General features: G+C 44.0%; 1 protein-coding gene across 1 annotated transcript in view; it reads right to left on the bottom strand.

The window, feature by feature from the left end:
- The window catches only part of LTBP2 (latent transforming growth factor beta binding protein 2), a 191,518-nt gene that overhangs the window by 105,836 nt on the left and 73,294 nt on the right, over positions 1-12,388 (bottom strand). The window contains 1 exon segment of the mRNA XM_020986296.2: positions 8,485-8,672. Within this exon segment, the coding sequence (XP_020841955.1) occupies positions 8,485-8,672 (188 nt within the window).

The following is a 12,388-nucleotide window of genomic DNA, read 5'->3' as shown; positions in this document are numbered from 1 at the left end:
TTTCTTTCTTTCTTTCTTTCTTTCTTTCTTTCTTTCTTTCTTTCTTTCTTTCTTTCTGGCAATTAGTGTTAAGTGACTTGCCAAGGGTCACACAGCTAGTACCTGAGGCTGGAGTTGAATTTCGGTCCTCTTGACTCCAAGATTGGTGCCCTCCAGGTGACTTTTTAAGTATTTTGTTGTTAGGTCTTTTCAGTCATATCTGACTTTGGGGTTTTCTTGGCAAAGATACTGGAGTAGTTTGAAGGATATAAGTTGCAAATCAGTTCATCTGCGTTGGTAGAGGGAGTTTCCCTTTCCAAAATAATTTACAGGTCCATCCAGTAATACATGATTTCAGTACATGATGCAGTGACATCAGTTCTACAGGCACTATATCCCTATTTTACAGATGGGGAAACTGAGGCTTAGGGAACATTTGTGACTTACCCAGGCTCACCTAAACATCAGATAACTGTATTTGAAACAAGGGCTACCTGACTCTGTCTGGTGAGTATTTATGAAGCTGGGAACTATCCTAGGTGCTACAAATATTAACACCACCAATGAAGCAATCTCTACTGACAAGGACCTTACGTTCTAACAGGGAGATGATAATGACATACACGGAAGAATGACAAAGAGAATAAAAACAAATAAACACAAAGTAATTAAAGACAATGTAGTCTGGGAGGGAGGACACTAGATTGTTGAGGGTATAAGGAAAGTCTTGACCAAGAAGATAATGTTCTAGCTAGGACAGCTGGGTGGCACAGTGCATAGAGTGCCAGGCCTGGAGTCAGGAAGACCTGAGTTTAAATCTGGCCTCATACACTTACTAGCTATGCGATCCTAGGCAAGTCACTTAATCCTGCTTGCCTTGGTTTTTTCATCTGTATAATGAGCTGAAGGAGGAAAAGGCAAACCACTCCAGTATTTTTGCCAAGAAAACCCCAGACACGGTCATGAGGAGTTGAACATGACTGCAAATGATTAAATAATAGCAGCAGTGCTCCAGCTGCATCTTGAAGAATGAGAGACAGTTTATGAGATAGAGGTAAGGAGGGAGTTCATTCCAGGCATGTGGGAGAGCCGGTACAAAGGCGAGGTTTGTTGTATGTGAGGAACACAAAGAAGGCCGTCTGACTATATTGCAGAGTTTGGGAGCCAATGAGGCTGGAAGGAGAGGATGGAGCAAGGGCTTTAAAGCCAAACAGAAGATGTCCCAAAATTCTCAGTGCCATTTTAAGCCCTAGTCTCTTAAAACTGCACTAAGACTTTTGGGATGACCTGTTATTTGCTTCTAGAAGTAATAGGGAGCCCCTGGATTTGACTGAGTAGGGGAGTTATATGGTCAGATCTATGCTTAAGTAAAATCACTTGGACAGCAATGTGTAGGATGGGTCAAAGTAGGAAGAGATTTGAGGCAGGGAGACGCATTAGGTAACCTTTGCAATAATCTAGGTGAGAGCCCAAAGAGTTATTAAACTGCCTATACCCTTTGACCCAGTAATACCAATACTTGGTCCATTTCCAAAGATGATTAGGGAAAAAGGAAATGTTAAAGCAGCTCTCTTTGTGGTGGCAAAGAACTGGACAGTGCAGGGATGCCCATCAATTGGGAATGGCTGAATAAGTTGTGGTATGTGATTGTGATGGAATACTACAGCATTGTAAAAAATGATGAGCTCGATGATCTTAGAAAAACATGGAAAGATTTGCATGAAATAATGAGGAGGGAAATGAGCAGAATCAAGAGAATATTGTATACAGTAACAGCAATGTTGTTTTAAGAATGACTTTGAGTGAATAAGTTATTTTGACTATTACAAATACCCAAATTAACTATAAAGAACATATGAAGAAAGACACTATCTGCATCCAGAGAAAGAATTGGTAAACAGAAGCATGTATATAATGTATGTATATTTGTATGTATATAATTTATATATATACATTATATAAGTGTGTGTATGTGTGTGTGTGTGTGTGTGTGTGTGTGTATGTATTTGTGTCTAATAATGGCCATCTCTGAAGTGGAGGGAGGGGAGGGAGGGAAGAAAAAAAAGAAATTTATATAATTACATATTTAAAAGGAACAGTAAATGGTACATAATCAATTTGCAGTTTCATGTGCAATCATCTTTTTTATTATACTATGTTACACAAATGCTTGTTTCATTCCATAAATTAAAAAATAACATAAATAAATAATCTAGGTGATAGGTGATCAGGGCCTGAACTAAGGTAGTAGGTGTATGAGCAAAGAGAGGTCAGGTGCAAGAAATGTCACAGATATAGCCAAACCAGCAATATTTGGCAAATGACTAGTTATGTGGGGAGAAGGAAAAGGGAGAAGTCAAGGAAAATGCAAGATGATAAGCCTGGGAGACTGGAAGAATGGAAGGAGGTGGGGGCTTGGTGAAAGGGGAGTAGAAGATAGACCTGCCTTTATTTTATAGATGAGGAAGCTGGGCCCCTGACAAATGAATTGACTTGTCAAGGTCCTATCGGTAGTAAAAGTTTCAGAGGCAGGATTCAAGCTCAGATTGTCTGATTCCGCATCTGGTGGAGCACCCCCAATACTATTCTATGAAGACCTTCAAGAAGTGCAGAAGCAGTTAGAGATGCCAGGGGGGCAGTAGATTAACAAAAGTACCAACGAGCATTTATTAAATACCTAATGTATGTAGGACCTACAAAAGAAACCAAGAAAAACATAAGCCCAGGCTCCCTGACCTTGAGAAGCTAACAGTGCAGGTCAGGAATTGGCCACCTCTTCCAAGCAGAGTGCCAAGATGCTGACCACTGTTCTTCTGGCTCAGAGAAAAAGCTTCCCTTTCAAAAGGCGTATAACCTTTGACAGATTTTTCAGTCTGCCAATCCTTTACGCCTCAGTATGAATGACTTTAATCAAATCAATTTGCTTTCCTCCTGGATGAAATCAACCATCCTGTGTGAATGGATGTCTTAATGGAATCTTTCCTCTCCATTCCTGCTGCCATCATCCTAGTCTGGGCCCTCATTACCTCATACCTCAATGATTGCAATAGTTTGCTAACTGGTCTCCTTGACTCCCACCCCCTTCCCCTCCAGCTGTTCTGTTCTCGAGCCAGATTGCTCTTCCTACATCACCTCTTTGATCATATTATCCTTGGACTAAACACCTTCGGTGACCAAATAAAATACAAGCTGCCCCTGAAAGAACTACACACCAAGAAATCAAAAGTAAATGTGACCAAAAACCAAAGATTAATCAGGACTCAAGGGAAGAGAGATGAGGAGACACCCTCATTTGTGGAAGGCGAGGACAGCCCCTTTGTGGAGGTGAGGACAGCCACAAGTGTTCACACAATGCACCTGTTTTCTAACTTGTTCAATGTTGTGCTGACTTCAATGTTCAATGTTAATGTTGCTTACTTTTATTTTTTCCTCTCTGAAAAAATTTCTATTTGTCATATGGTATGGTTCTCTGGGAGGGGAAGGATGAGGGATACTTGGGATAACTATGTCAATGTAAGAAACAGAAAACAATAAAAACTTTTAAAATTACACACTGCCTAGCTCTATGTTAAGGACCCTCCACAATCTGAGCCCAAACTCCTTCTACATTCTTGTTATTGTTCAGTTGTTTCAGTCATGCCCAGTTCTTTGTGACCCCATTTGGGGTTTTCTTGGCAGAGATGCTGGAGTAGTTTTCCATTCCCTTCTGCAGCTCATTTTACAGATGAGTAAACTGAGGCAAACAGGATTAAGTGACGTGCCCAGGGTCACATAGCTAGTAAGTATCTGAGGCTGGATTTGAATTCAGGTCTTCCTGACCCCAGCTATGGCACTCCATCCACTGTACCACCTACCTGAACATTTACATTCTTGCCCCTCCACAAAAGAGCAGCTAGGTGGTGCTTCGGGCTTGGAATCAGGAAGACATGTTCATGAGTTCAAATCCAGCTTCAGACACTTACTAGCTGTGTGCCCCTGGGCAAGTCACTTAATCCTATTTGTTTCAGTTCCTCATCTGTAAAATGAGCTGGAGAAGAAAATAGCAAACCACTCTAGTCTCTTTGCCAAGAAAACCCCAAACGGGTCACAAAGAGTCGGACACGACTGAAATGACTCGACAACAATAACTTTACACAAAACTCTCTCCTTGAGCCAAAGGAGACTGTGGGCTTCTTACTTTTCCTACCACTGTTCTGGGCCTTACTCTATTCCCGCTATTTCCCAGTTCCAACTTGTCTAGTTTCTGTGACCTACATCCTCACTTTATGTCAGCCAACTACTCATGCCATCACAAGTATAAGTTTCATCTTACCCAGAAGTTCTTGAAGTGTGGTCTGAGATCTTTTCAGGGACTCCATAAGGGCAACACTGTTTTCAGAATAATACCAAGATGTTCTAATTTTGAATGCAATCGATATTGATAGATATAATCCACATGAACAAAAGTGCTTTGATGGAGTCTTCAATTTGTCAGCCTGTGCAGGAGACCTAAAGCTCAAAAGTTAGAGTCACTAATCTAATGGAACAAAACACGCAGAATGGGCTCATACACAAGCCCCTCAACTTTTAGAGAAGTCACGAGGCCCTGACAGGAATCGAACTTGTCTCATTCTTGCTGTTATCCCTCATTGTCAGGGCTACAGCTCACTGCGTAGCCATTGGTGTATGTATTAAGATCTCTCCTCACGGCCTCAGGTCCCCCCATTAGGGGCATGGCCTGGCGCACGTGTCTAGATCCCCTCCTTGCTTGCAAGCTATCTCCCTCACTTTAAGTTTAATTCCTGACTCTTCTGGCCCTAGCCTGCTCCGTTTGGCTCCCACCATCCACAGATTAGAGGCTGGTTTGATCCAGTTGACATTCTCTATCAAGATAATGCAAACAAGGGGCAGCTAGCTGGTGCAATAGATAGAGCGCCTGCCTTGGAGTCAGGAGGATCTGAGTTCAAATCCAGCCTTAGACACATGACACTTTGCTGTTTGACCCTGGGCAAGTCACTTAACCCCAACTGCCTCACCAAAAAAACAAACCAAAAAAAAAAAAAGATAATGGAGACTGTGGGCTTCTATCTTGGTCTCAGTGAATTTGGGTATCTTTAACTATACCCAATCATCTCTCATTGAGGCTTTGAATCCTTTTCCTTTCTCACTCCAAATCTATCTTCCCATCTCTCTCCACAGACTCCAAATCCTTTCTTTCTCTCTCCTGTCAAGGCCCTAAATCACCATCACTCTCCTTTTTCTCTCACTGAGGCAGTAAGTCCTTTGCCTCCTACTATTATCGAGGTGCTGACTCTCGTGCCTCAGACCACACGGCTCGGCAATCCAACAGCTGCTTAATAAATACTCATTGACTGATTGAATGTTTCAAGGCTCTGATTCTCTTGCCTCAGACCACATGGCCCTACTTCAAGGCTCCAACTCTCTCGCCTCGGATCATATGGTCCAACTTCAAAACTCCATCTTTCTTCAAGGTTCCATCAGGGTCCACCCTCCCGGTGCACTAAATTTCTCATGGAGGTCGTATGGGTGGATGACTCCTGTCTAGGTATGAGTATAACTTGGCTTCCCTTTGCTTGAGGTCTGCACAGTGTGTCCCACCTATCCTGCAGCAGCCCCCCATGAATGTAAATCACTAGCATATCCACTATAGTCTTCCCCTCTGTGTAAACAAACAATGTCCTCGAAAATCTGTCTTCCCCTGAACACAGTGGCCAGCAATCACAAACTCTGCTGACTTGGCATTTTGATGAGAGCCTGGGTTTTGGCAACTACCATAACTTTCCACTGAAAATTAATCGTTCCTGCTGCCCTTGGCATATCTGCTACTAGAGCAGTAAGGAAAACAGGGCAGCAGGGCTTTGTGGGTGTGATGGCAACTTTTATAGTCACTAGTCCTGAGGAGTGCAACAGCCTCCCACAATGGGGCTGCCCGTGGCTAACCCCAAAAAGCCCAGAGAAAAACAATTTTCACTCATGAGATGTCAGCCCCTAAATGATGCCTTCAATATTTCCTTTGCTACCATGTATATGATACTGCTGCAGCAAAACTCTACAAGGTTGGAGGAGGGGGAAAATGATTACATGTAGGACCTCGATGTGGTACAACACCAAAACTGAAGAGTTTCGTGTTTATGGGTGTCCTACCCCATATGTTTTGGCACAGTAGATAGAGTATTGGACTTGAAATTAGGAACATGAGTTCGAATCCTGCCTCAGACACTTACTAGCTATGCAAATCCTAGATGAGTCGTTTAACTGCTCTAAACCTAAAGCACTGGGCTTAGAATCAGGAAGACTCATCCTCATGAGTTCAAATCTAGCCTGAGACACCTACTAGCTATGTCACCCAGGGCAAGTCACTTAACCCTGTTTGCCTCAGTTCCTCATCTGTACGTAAAATGAGCTGGAGAAGGAAATGGCAAACCACTCTAGCATCTTTGCCAAGGAAACTCCCAATGGAGTCAACAAAGAGTTGGATATAACTGAAACAACTCAACACCAACAGCAATAATCACCTCAGTTTCCTCATCTGTAAAATGGGGAGAATAATAGCATCTAGCACTTACCTCTCTAGGTTATCATGAGGATAAAATGAAAAATATTTGTAAAGTGTCTTTCAAACCTTAAAATGCTGTGTAGGATGAGAAGTTTCATTCAAGATGACGTCTCACAATTTTCCCCTTGCTAATCTGACCCTTTCAAGTACACTTCAAAGCATACACGCATTCAGTCCAGTCAGTTTTTTTCAGTCGTGTCTGACTCCTCTTGACTCCATTTGGGGCTTTCTTGACAAAGATACCAGAGAGGTTTGCCGTTTCCTTCTCCAGCTCACTCTGAGGGACTTCCCCTCCCAGATTGACTTTTGGTGAAGGCAAACTAGGCCATATTTTGTCTCAATTCTTACCTAGCCTTTAACTACTGAATGAGTGTTGCCTCAGACAAACTGAGATGCAGGAAAGACCTTAGCTTATGAAGGCCAAGGTCTCCCACTGCATCCAGGGTCACCTCCAGCTGTCCTGACCTATGTCTTGTCACTGGACTCAGGTGACTCTGGAGGAGAGAGTGAGGCTGATGCCTTTGCATAGCCCTGCCTCACTTAAATCCAATTCACTTGCAAGTCAAGACACCACCATCCTGAAGTTACGGGTCCTCTTCATGAACAAAGGACGAATAATGACATGCATAAGCCAGCTGTAGCAGCTGATGGATCAGATCAATAACCTTGGAATCTGGAAGGCTTGGGTTTGACTCCCGCCTGACACACTTACTAGCTGTGGCCCTGGGCAAATCTGGGCCCGATTTTCTCAAAGGGAAAATGAGGGGAGACAACATAGAAACAACCATGTACAAATAAGATTCATACGGGATAATCTTGGGATAGTCTCCGCAGGAAGGCACTAAAATTAAGAAGCTTGGGAAAGATTTCTTGAAGAAGGTGGGAATTTAGATGAGACTTGACCTTAAAGAAGAATGTAAATGGTGGCAATTATTAATTATTGTAACTCTGAGGTACGAGAAGCATCTGGGTATCATCAATCAGACTGAGGCTGAGACAGCATCTCCTAAATAGTTATCAGGATTACAAATTAACTGGTTAATGGAGCCTTGGGTTGACAGTGACCAGGGAGTCTAGATAAAATTCAAGGAGTTGAAAGTTCTCAGAAATCATAAGCTAGGAATTCATGGAAATAAACAAGAGGGGGAACTAGATGGCACAGTGGATAGAGCACCATCCCTGAAGTCAGGAGGACCTGAGTTCAAATCCAGCCTCAGACACTTTCTAGCTGTGTGACCCAGGGCAAGCCACTTAACTCTGATTGCCTAAAAAAAAATTAACAAGTATGTCTCAGGAGTTTGAATCTAGAAAGAGTTGTTTGTTTGTTTGTTTTTAAGTCAGCTAGATTAAGACAAGAGCACCAGTAGGCAGAGCATGGATCGGACTCTGAGCTATGGGTGGTTTGTCTTCTAACCTCTTTTATAGCTTCTGATAGATCTGAGCATCCATGGCCTTGTAGGTGCCAAATGAAGTAACTAATTGCCAGCTGGAGAGCCGACAAACCATAGCTGCACATGCACAGTAAAAGTCGGAAATTAAGGGCTATGAGAATCGCGTACAAGATATCTCTCTCCACGAGTTATCTATCTCCCCTTTCTTGACCTACCTCCTCCCTGATCCCTGCCATTTTCTCCTCCATTTACCCCCCACCAGAAATCAGCCTCAGCTCCCAACTACTGGCTGTAGTATCTGACGGGAGACAGCAAATGAGTCAAGAGAAGACTAGAAGGAAGAGACAGAAGGTAGTTTGCTGTCATCCCTTATTTCTAGGCTCTGTGCTCTCTTTGGTTCTGAAAGCCTTTGACATTATGGATCAATGGTGTCTTTCCAGTTGCTGCCTGCCCCCAGAGGCATGTATATTTGGGAGTGATAAGGGAGGTAAAGGAGGTAATCATAGTCCTTCTATAGCTTGGGTTGTCCCAGGAAGGACAAAGGTGGGTAGTTCTTACCCCAGAGGGGTGAGCCGTGCTCCACACGTGCTGCCCGGTGTGCTGAGTCACCCTGGTCATGACCATTCCCTCCAGTTAGAGCATTGGAGGTCAGCTGGCCAGTGACCACTGCTGGATACCGCCGGATGGTCGGTGATGACCTCAGCTGCTGCTGGGGAGTGCTGGGATGGCTGATCTGGTTTGTATTCCTGCAGAGACAGACAGCATAGATGTTTACATATCAGACTGATTCCTTATATATACTTCTCTAGAATAACATGGTGACACAAAGCAGCATCCTTCCTACCTTACCCCCACCACTACCATCATCACTGGATAAGGTGTGATGCTATGTCTGGCCATGAAGAGATCAAGCCAAATCAGTGGGACCTTTGCCTTTTGGAAGCTTCCTGCTGGTGATGGTAAAATGGTGAAAGTGATGGTGATGGTCAAGGTAAATGATGGTATGAAGGGCCCACAAAGTTAACTGAAGGATCATTCAAGGAGCATCTGAATTATTATCGTAATCATTATTGTTGCTGTTGTTGTTATTTTGGTCTTGACCTGAAATTGATTAATATAAGGAACTCCAGGTGAGTAAAATCCCTTTACCAATGCCTATTGGCACCTGTTCTACAAGTCTTAGGAGGGAACCTGGGGCACTAAGAGATTAAATGATTTGCTAAGAAGAACCTACATGGTGCAGTAGATAGAGTACCGAGAGGACCAGAGTTCAAATCCTGCCTCAGACACTTCCTAGCTATGTGATCCTGGGTAAGTCACTTCATCTCTATCTGCAACTGGGTGGTACAGGAGATCCAGTTCCTGGAATCAGGAATGCCTGAATTCAAATCTGGTCTCAGATACTTCCTAACCATGTGACCGTGCACAAGTCACTTCACCACTATCTGCCTCAGTTTCCTCATCTGTAAAATGGGGACAATAATAGCATCTACTTCCCAGGGTTGTTGTGAGAATCAAATAAGGTAATATTTGTACAGTGCTTAGTGCAGTCCCTGGCACGCAGGGTGGCATTTAATAAAAATTTGTTTCCTTTCTTGCTTGGTCACATAGCCACTATATGTGAGGGGGAGGGCTTGAACTCAGTTCTCCCTGACCTCCAAGACCAGTTGCCTATACACTAGGCAGTTACCTCTCCAAATCAAATAAACACATGAATCATTCAATAATCACTGTCTTCACAGCTGAGATCTTAGACAATTTACATCGCTTCTCTGACCCTGGTTTTCTTCATCTATGCAACAAGGGGATTACACTAGTATATCTCTAGGGTCCCTTTCAGCTCCAAATCTTCTGGTCCTTGGTCTCCAAGTCTGTACATGGAATGCTACATCTAAACAGCTGGTTTCAGCCAGTCTAGAATTAATAGCCAGGGGCTGCCAAGAACAGATCATTGCCTATTGCCCAGGGGAAGAAGTCCAGCATTGGAGACCGGGATCTGAGATAGCAAAGCAATGGTCAATTTACAAGAAGGCTGGAAGAGGTAACAGAAATGGGAGTTAGGGACAGTAAGTAAGCTGGATTAAATACTCAGGACGAGACAGATAGGAATAGAAACAGTGCTGAGGATGAAATTATCAGGATTGGCCTAAAGGTCAGGCAAGCCAAATCTGGTAAGGAGCAGAAATATAGATTCAAGCAATTGCTCCATTCAACATGAAGCGGTTATATGGTGGGCTCTATACAAGAAGTCTATTCTCCTGCCCGTCACCTTCTGCATTTTAAAGGGGCAGAGCTATTAAAAGTGAGGCCCAAACACAAAGTGACCTTTTGATCTTTAGACTCACTCAAGGAGAGTAACATCTCCACCCCCAGGACCCCTTTATGTCTCAGAGGCATTAGCAGGAATTTTTAGGGGCAGCCAGGTGGCTCAGTGAATAGAGTGAAGGGCAGGGAGTCAGGAAGACCTGAGTTCAAATACAGCCTCACGCACTTATTAGCTGTGTGTCCCTGGGCGAATCACTTAACCTCAGTTTCCCCATCTGTAAAATGGGGGTGATAATAGCACCTATCTCCCAGGATTGTTGTGAAGATCAAAATGATACAATATTTGTGAAGTGCTTAGCACAGTGCCAGCCACGTAATAAGTGCTATATAAATGTTAGCTATTATTATCATTTTACCTGGGACAATTTTAGTTGAGGGAGACTCCAGCAATTGAAATTGCAGCACAGAGATAATCTACCCAGGTGCCGTAGTACCGGGAGAAAAGATAGTCCATCCTCCAACAGAGTTCAACACTGTCCCCTACAGGGTTTGGGATTGGAGGGAAATCAGGCCTTGGGAAAGGGTGCAGTGGCAAAAGGATCTTGGAGGTGGGGTTACCGCATGACTAGAGGCAAGCCACATGGACCACAATCATCCCAAAGGAAAAGGGTACCCCACCCCCCAGGTTCCATGTAGGTGTCTAGGGGTAAATCCCCACATATCCTGAGCTAGCTCCAGCATGTCAAGCCTCATCAGGGCTATATTTCAACAGGGACCAGCCTCTACCTCTTTAGGCCCCGCTGACCAACTTTTGCCAGAGGGTACTAGACTTGTGAGAAAATGGCAGGTCTCTATTATTTGTCTTTTTAATCATTTTCTCCTTCTAAACACATTCTGTCCCAAAGGGGAACCAGAATATCTTTACCAGCAGACATATGTACTCCTCCATACGGGTGGGAGGGTCTACCACTTGGTGGAGGATGGCAATCCCTGATAGTTATCCCTTGTTCTCCTCTGTTGTGTGGAAGGGCTTTGATGACGCTCTACCATTCCCTCTATCTGGTGAGGAAAGGGAAATGGTGGGATTTCCAGACAGATGGCCACTTCAACAAAGGCAGGTCAACCAAGCCCCTCCTCCCACTCCCTTCTCCAGCAAAAACTCTGAAATTTGCACCAAACCAAATAATGATCAAGAAATCCAAGGAGAAACTACAGGAAGTGCTTTGTAACAAGTAAGGAGTTGGTAGGGGAGGCCTAGGCCAAAGGTAAAGAGAAAAGCCTCCAACTATTCAGACAGGGTTAAGTAGAAAAACAGTTCTAGCTAGCCTATATAAACTTGACCACCTCAGGGTTTTGTGCCTGGCTTTACTTAAGTTTACTCTTTCCCTTAATCCTTTTAGTAACGCTGGTTTTTTTCCTTTCTGTAAATCCCAACCTTGTCTCTGTTGGATTCACTGCCTGTCCAGAAAATTAGAAAAAAATGGTCAGGTTTTCTCGAGGTCTAGGGCTGGTAATAGAGAAAATGAAGGAGGAAACCCTCTGGGTCCAGTTTGGGAATTCATTGGTGAAAAGCTGATGCCACCCCTCCACTGGGTATTTTTTCCTCCCTACCCCCACTCCCTACGGGCACTTATTTCTTCACAGAATCCCCAGCCAGTGGGATCATTGCAAAGTGGATTTTTGGAGTCAGGAAAACCTGGGTTCAAATCCCTACTGGCACATACTGGCTTCTTCTGTAGCTACCCTGAATCACTTAACTTCTCGGTATGAACAGGTTACCCTCCAAAGGTTATAGATTGCATTGCAGGTGCAGAGGGAGAGGGAATTTCCCTATTGTAATTTGGTTCTCTCCACCAATAACATCACAAGTTAGGTCTGGGGGTGTGGGGTGAGGGGGGAGTGGGGAGAGAAGAGGGGAAGGGGGGGAGGGAGGGAAAGGTGGGGAGGGAGACCAGCCAATAACGGGTACCTTTTTATTCTTGGCAAAGGACAAAACTTACCACCAAACACCAGCAGTAGGAACCCCTGGCCCTGTATATCTATCTCCACCCCCTTCCAATCCAATGACTCCTATGAAACATAACCTACCTCCCCTAAACTCCAGGTTCCAAAACACATCGAGGCCTACCAGCCTCTCCCACTCCCCTACTTCAGTGAGCTTGCGGGAGCTCCAGTTCCATTCGCTCCTCGAAAACTA

This window comes from Phascolarctos cinereus, unplaced genomic scaffold (genome assembly GCF_003287225.1).
Source record: "Phascolarctos cinereus isolate Bilbo 61053 unplaced genomic scaffold, phaCin_HiC Scaffold_3;HRSCAF=262, whole genome shotgun sequence".
Lineage (NCBI taxonomy): Eukaryota > Metazoa > Chordata > Mammalia > Diprotodontia > Phascolarctidae > Phascolarctos > Phascolarctos cinereus.
Note: the sequence above shows the minus strand (reverse complement) of the source record. Positions and strands in the feature narration are given on the sequence as shown.